The 7,658-nt window shown below is 42.0% G+C and overlaps 1 protein-coding gene and 1 pseudogene across 1 annotated transcript; one reads left to right on the forward strand and one right to left on the reverse strand.

Annotated features, from left to right (window-relative positions):
* Positions 1-2,189: 2,189 nt before the first annotated feature.
* LOC147977577 (uncharacterized) lies at positions 2,190-5,418 on the forward strand. Its single transcript, XM_087516391.1, has 6 exons — positions 2,190-2,504; positions 3,615-3,689; positions 4,096-4,233; positions 4,327-4,530; positions 4,611-4,804; positions 4,891-5,418. Exons 1-6 carry the CDS (start codon positions 2,390-2,392, stop codon positions 5,416-5,418), a joined length of 1,254 nt encoding a protein of 417 aa, XP_087372517.1. The 5' UTR covers positions 2,190-2,389.
* A 1,126-nt stretch (positions 5,419-6,544) lies between these two features.
* Positions 6,545-6,859, reverse strand: LOC147977578 (wall-associated receptor kinase-like 2 pseudogene; annotated as a pseudogene).
* Between the last annotated feature and the right edge of the window lie 799 nt (positions 6,860-7,658).

Consider the following 7,658-nt stretch of genomic DNA (forward strand, 5'->3'; position numbering starts at 1 on the left):
TAGCTCTTTCATTGCATGTATTTATAATCATCCTCACTATATTATGCAGATTGAAGATCATCGAATTGAAGAAAAGACAAGTCGGTGATATTGGGTTCATTAACACATATCTCATAGATGCAACTCAGGTTAAATTTCATGCCGCAGAAACCGAGGCCAGCATGCTACAATCGTTGATAATAAATCAAAACAAAGATATAATACTCTTTCCTTACAACTTCAAGTGAGTGTTACTGTCTTGTGCGTATTCGGTTTCCCTTATATATTAGTCAAGGTTATAGTAATGTAATTGATGAGTTATGCATGCGTGTGCAGTTTCCACTATATTCTCCTACATATTAAGCTTGAGCAGGGACTAGTAACCGTCTTAGACTCAAGACGAAAAGATCCCAAGGACTATGCAGACATGACTCAAATACTCGAGAAGTAAATTAAATCGATCATTATCCACCATATCAGCAACTTTGTTCATTTCCTGATATATCAAGTAATTGTTTTCTTTGTCCGGCAGGGTTTGGAGAAAATTCACCAGAAAAGCTCCGGGACTGCCGAAGGAGCTGCAATTTAGACACCCGAAAGTAAGTACTAGCTATAGTAGCATTTTAAGCGCATCTACTAGTCATTCAAGCGCTAGTTTCATCAATACCATTTGGCATTCTTGCTTATCAGTTTGATTAACCTCTATTTCTTGTAAAGTGGTTGTGGCAGGAGAAAGGGAATGATTTCTGTGGATACTATGTTTGCGAGTCCATCCGCCACACGACCTGTGAGCGGTGCTACACTGACGAACAATATGAAGTACGTAAATAACAACATTCACAATTTTATTTTATTACCATCATTTGTGTTGAGTTTCATTCATTCATATATATATATATATATATATATATATATATATATATATATGTATTGACCCCTTTCTTTAAATTAGATGTTTCGGAAGCGGGATGAACTCCTAGCACCAGCTCGCATGCGAGGAATTCAAGAGGAATTGGCGGCATTCTTTCTTGACCACGTGATCCCTGAAGACGGAGAATTCTATGTTGACCCTGAGTCCGTATGATTATATTTGTAAGAGATAATTACTGTATATATGTAGCCGGTAGTGTCAGATAGATATACGAGAACTTGTTGTTCGACCAATCTCTCGGAGAAGGAGAGGTGGTCGATATCACTTCTCTCTGTATGCATATATGTTCATCACGATCTTCTGTTTCCTTCGTTTGCTTACTAGCTAGCCAGCGTGTCTAGTCCTCTCTATACGTATGTATAGTACGTAGCGTCGACCAAGCACGGACATAAGAGAGGACACTTCTCTCTAGTAATTATAGCTAGCTAACACAATATATGAAACACCTAAATTAACCCCTCAAAACCCCCACCCCCCCTTTCAAAAAAAAACCCAGCCACAGAAATGCTGACGCGTGGATGCCTATTGGTCCCGGTTGGTGCCACCAACCGGGACCAAAGGGTCTCCTGACTGGGCTCTGCGCACTGCCCACGTGGAGGGCCTTTAGGGAGGTATTAGTACCGACACTTTAGTCCCGGTTCAGGAACCGGGACTAAAGGCCCTTACGAACCGGGACTATAGGCCCTTTTTCTACCAGTGTGCATCACTATAACATCGTCGTCGGCATATTGAATAATAAAGGAAGACGTGAGTGTGATGAAGGCTAAAGCTACTGGAGCTCCTCTGCAATGCGCCTCATCGTGGGCCTCCTGTTCCCCGACATAACTAAGCATCGACTCACCAGCCCCACAGCCTGAAGGGCCATTCCCATGCTAGCATCATCGACTATTTCACTGTCAAGGAGTTCATGGAGCGTCCCATCCTCCATAGACTACTGAACCATCATTGTGAGGCTCTTCCGTTGTTTTGACAATGGCTTTTTCCCCGTTAGGAGCTCCGGAAGGAGGACCCAAAGCTGTAGACGTCGTTCATGTGTGTGAGCTGGTACTCAAGCAGGTACTCCGGGTCAACATAGCCCGTTGTGCCTTTGGCCACCACCTGGGTCTTCTCATCTGCGTTTTGATTTTCGGCCGAAAAAAATAATTTTCGGCCGAATTTCGGCCGTCTCGCTAGGGCCCGATATATGGGCCTATCGGCCGAATAATTCGGCCCAGTTTGAATTTTTTTTGTCCGGCCCAGCTTCAAGAGCCTTCTAGTTAGCTTCCGCTGAGACAAAACCACGAAACCCAAACGGCCTAACCCTAGAATCACTCGTTCCCTGTCCCTCTTCCTGTGTGCGGCGCCGCCGCTGCGCACAGGCCACATCTCCTCGCCCTCCTCCACATCTCCGGCCAAGGCGCTCGCTTCTCTGGCCGTCCTCCACATCTCCTCGCCTCCACCCCATCCACTTCCTGTCCTTTGCTTCTCCAAGACTGCAGCATGGTGCTCGGCGGCTGCGGCAACGGAGCTGATGGAGCGCAAGCCGACCAGTTCAACGGAGGCAGTAGCACGGGGCAGCGGCAGCAGCATGGAGGGCGTCCGCTTGACTGGGAAGGTACATATGTTCTTGATGCAGTTTCAGTATGTGTATGCAGTTTCAGTCTTCAGCAATTTGTCTCGTCCAAGTACGTGTATGCTGTTTCAGTTCTTCAGCAATTTCAGATCGATGTGGCTTTGTTTCTTGGTTATAATCTGTGTCTACTTGTGCTGCTTTAGATTTAGGATAGGTCCCTGATAAATGGCTTGGCAAGTGCATATATCATACCGGGGTAAGAAAAATCGAGTCTTGATGAGTTGAACACAGTAGTGGCATTATTAATCTGAATTATACATGCATCTTGTAGTCACCAAGGATGCTCTAGATCTGGTAATATTTCTTTTGGTCCAACAGAAAGTGGGTTACAAACTTTGTTATGAACATCCTAAAATATATAATTGTTCCATGGACAAGGGGACTGCTCCTTGAAGCCACCGACTTGGATAAAATTGCTGCTGGCCGAGGCAGAAGCACACCGCACTAGCTGCTGTTATGTTTCCTTCCGCGCGTGTTACCCGAACAGGCCTTGGGTTCAGCTGCGCTTGCCCATGAATTGCTGCTGAACTTGAGTTGTTATGTATGATGGATGTTGCGAGTGACTCCCCCGTAAACTGTGTTGTTGAGAATATGCAATTGTACGTAATAATGTGTTGTCGATCGGATTGTTATGTTAATGATATTATTGATCGGATTATTATGTTAATGATGTTGTTGGAACTTCTTATTTGCACGGTAGGCCTTCTGTGCTCTAATGTTTTTGAGCTGCGCCATGCCGTCGATTTCCTGTAAAGGCTGCCTCTTGTGCTAATTTCTATCAGACTTCACACTTGAGTTATTTGCACAGAAAAGTAGATGTTGACCGATGATTAATTTCAATGGTCAGTGGTACCATTAAGTGGTGGTTCTAGAACTAAGCATCATTGGGTACAGTATGTGACTTGTCTGTTTGGCAAACTAGAGCATCGAGTTGTATATAAATTACTTATTCCTTAGTATGTGAACTAGAGCATTGGGTTGTACTGTTTTTTCTTTATCATTAATATGAGGACACCCTAGTAAGCAAGGGTTGCTTCCTTAGTTACCTACTCTTCATAACTGACTGGTGTCCTTTTGTCACTTGATTTTCAGGTAATGGAACTGCAAATAGGAATGGCAGCGGCAACAATGATGCAAGTGCAAGTGGTTCTCAAAGCTCTTGGAAAGGTAATATACTAACTTGATATGAGCTATGAGATTGCATGTGCTTCTTATAGAGCTCTAACTTAGTTAAAATAAAAAAAGATGGCATAGAGCTCTCACTTAATTTAGTACTTCCATGAAACTATTTGGTATTTGTTTGTAAATTGTTTGGAGTTTTTTGGTGTGAGTGGACATAACAGTACACTGCGATGTCTATGTAGTGAGATGAGGATGATCACAATTTAGAGTATTTGGATCTCTCTTTCATATTTCTATATAGTAAGGCATATATCTTGATCTTATTGGTGCACATTTCTAGAGTATTTGCTTGGTATGTTGCCAGATTACTATGCTTTGCTTGTTCACAAGATGCAAATGGAATATTGTTAGGTTCAATTAAAGTGATGTTGTTTGTAACTTTGCAATGCAGGAATTAAAGATAATAACTTATATGATCCTTGGAACCATACATGGCCGTATTATGGGGGTTTTCATTGTATGTACTGTGGCCTAAAGCACAAAGGTGGAGGTGCAACCCGTGCGAGGGAGCACCTTGGTTGGATTGTAGGTAACATGAGGAGCTGCCCAAATGTGCCAAGAAATGTGAGAGATGCATGAGAGAGGATAGATGCAATGGAAGAAGATACATTTATGGTTGCAGCTGCCGTCCTTGATCCATATACACATTACAGCCTCAACCTTTGCAACCATACAAATTATGCTACTGCACTAACAGATGCGATAGCGAAGATATTAGATCCAAAGAGTGCTCTTTCAGCCATTGATGAAGTTAGTAAGTTTAGGGAGTGCCAAGGAAGGTTTGGGACCAGATTAGCACAAGAAGCTGCGGCGAGAATGGAGCCAAGTAAGTCATGTTCTTTTAGTTTAGAATTTCCATTTCCTTTTGTTTTGTAATTCTGAAAATTTCATTGGTGATACTTGCAGCCCAATGGTGGTTTCAATTTGGAGGGGATGTTCCTGCATTGCAGAAGTGTGCAATGAGAGTTTGCTCACAATGTGTCTCATCTAGTGGGTGTGAGAGGAACTGGAGCGCCTTTGCTTTGGTGCACACAAAGCAAAGAAATCGCCTTTTATATGACAAGCTCCACAAGCTAGTTTCTGTCCGCTACAACCTAAAGGTATAAACCAACTCAAATTTACTTTGTACCATGTATTGTCCTTGCATGTCATATAATTTACTTGGTTTACTATTCAAACCTTGAAGATACGTGCTGAAGAAGATCAAGAGAAAGAGAGAGATATAGATAAAGAGGTTGATCCAAGTGCATTGTTGATAGATACAACAATGTTCGATGAGACGAATCCAATAATGGAGTGGCTGAATGAGGATGAAGATGATCCAATTGTGGATGGAGCTGATGCGGCCAGTGCTGTTTTTGAGAAAATAAGGCGCCTCAACTCAAGCAGGAAGGATTCTTATGTTGGTACAAAGGCTAATAAGAAGAAAAGAAAGAGGAATCATGATGAGGAGAATGAGTATGTCGAAACTGAGAGTGAGGATGACGACAATGAGAATGAATATCTTGATAATGAGAGTGAGGATGATGATGGTGTGAGTGAGGATGATGAGGATGATCAACAATATCAGCAAGAAACACAAATGCAAGTGGAAGAAGACACACAAGTACAAGTCGAAAAGGAGACACAAGCAAGCGTTGGCAATTTGGAGACTCGTAGATCTGGACGGCTAGTTAGGAAGAAGACCAAGGAAGTCAACAGCCTCTACTCGTAGATTTGGTAAGTCTCTTCTTTTCGGTGTTTTCTTCTTCATGATGATTACTTTGAAAAATCTAGCTTGATGTATATGTTTGAAGTGGTTGATCTTTAAATAGCTTGATGTACATTGCTTTCTTATTCTGGTGCTCTAATGTTTATGCTCACTATGTACTGTTGTTCTAATTGTTACTTGTCAATTATCACCTAGTACTGTTGTAATTACTACTTATCTTCTTGTATGGATGTTCTAATTGGTACTTATCACCTACTAGTGTTGTTCTAATTGCTACCAATCACCTACTAGTGATGTTCTAATTGCTACTTGTCTCTTAGTAGTGCTATTCTAGTTGCTACTTATCATGTAGTAGTGCTGTTCTAAATGCTACTTATCAGCTGTATTTGTCTTTGAAATGGTACCTAGCTGGTCTGATACTAGCTGGAGCTTGGAGCATGATGCTAGTTGGAGGCTTGGAGCATGGAAACTGGAGCTTTTTCAATGGAACAAGACCTCCCCATCCATGCTTTCATGGCTTTCTTTTGGAGATGTTGTTCGTTGTGATGCTTTGATGATTGTCTTTTGCTGTTCGGTGTGATGCTTTGATGGCTGTCTTTTGGAGCTGTTTCTATGTGAACTCCTTTAAATTCTATTGTTGGTTGTATTGAAGTATTTAAATTTGAACTATGTGATGGTTGTGGACTGTAAGTTTAGAACTAATGTGCGTGAGGGTTATATTGGACTGACACTCTTATTTTAATCCCTAGAGCTAATTTGCTAAACATTATATGATTACTCCTGATGGTTGTTGGGCTGATATGCTTTTGCTTTGCTTGATTTCAAATTTTTGTGAATTTTTGGTCAAATTTTGGCCGAATTTCAGTCAAATTTCGGCCAAATTTTGTCTGAAAATTCAAATTTTGATTTTGTAATTTCGTCCGAAATTTTGCCGAGTCAGGGCCGAAAAAAATGCCAAACCGAAAGTCAAAACGCAGCTTCTCATCAATGGTGGAGCAGCCAAAGTCAGACACCTTGGCGACCCAGCCATCTCTGAGCAGGATGTTGGCGGGCTTCACATCGCCATGGAGTATCGGATGCGTCAATTAGTGCAGGTACGCCAGCACTCCGGCAGACTGTGTGATGATCCTCAAACGGGTCCCCAGGTGGTGCGGCACGAGGTCGGTTGGCTGTACAATAGCTCCTTTAGGGTTTTGTTCTTCACGTACTCGTAGACCAGGATGGGCACCTCGAACTGCAAGCAGCAACCCAGAAGCTTGACGATGTTGGCATGGTCGACGCGGCAGAGTATCACCAGCTCCTGCATGAAGTCCTTCCTCCTGCTCTCATCCACCTCCTTGCATCTTTTTACCGCCATAAGTGTATCCTTGCCATCGACGTCGAGGACCGCCTTGTACACGGTCCCCTTTGCTCCTTCCCCAAATGTTCGCCTTTTCGAACTCATTTGTTGCCGCCTCGATCTCTCCTCTAGCATAGACGGTGAACCCAATGTTATGCTCTACTCTCATAATTTCTGATAGTATCTGGCCCCCGTGCTGTTGATAGTATTCATCACTCTGTCTGATCAATGCTTGTATCTTGATACTTCTTTTGTGATAGATAATTTCTATTGCAAGGATGCAGACCAGACCAATTAGAACAACGCCAAAAGCTCCTGAAGAGTAGATACCAAGGTTAATTAGTACTCGTTTCTCATTTGGGGCAGAAGAGAACATGTGTTTTTGATTTAGTAGAAGATGGAATACCGCTAAAAAAAAGGTAGACGATGGAATTAATTGGCACTAAGATGAATTAAACACTGTCTGGTATAATTTGGATATATATGCTATGTGTTTAGGCTGTCTGTAATGAGAGTATTTCATAAGCGGTATCATGCATGCCTATTTTATAAGGTGAACACAATTAAATAAGAAAAGAAAAGATTTGATATCATATCATGGTACCATATCATATTTTACGTTGTGTCATATATACCAATAAATAAGGCAATCTAAGATACTAACTTATGATTTTATGCATTATGAAACAATATCATACACTAATATATTAGTATATGATACTCGTCATGCGGGTAGCCTTAGATTGTAGACATCGTGTTAAAGGAACGATTGCATTAGTCATATATGACAGATATGGACGTACCAATACCGAGTTTTTCTCCAAGACCAAGTGTGTGGCTAAGTGGCTTCTCTCGCACGTCCCATTTTGAGCATCGCCTTTGGTATGCTGGAGGCAACGACACT

This window comes from Triticum urartu, chromosome 3A (assembly GCF_056163025.1).
Source record: "Triticum urartu cultivar PI428250 chromosome 3A, HENAU_Tu73, whole genome shotgun sequence".
Classification (NCBI taxonomy): Eukaryota; Viridiplantae; Streptophyta; class Magnoliopsida; order Poales; family Poaceae; genus Triticum; species Triticum urartu.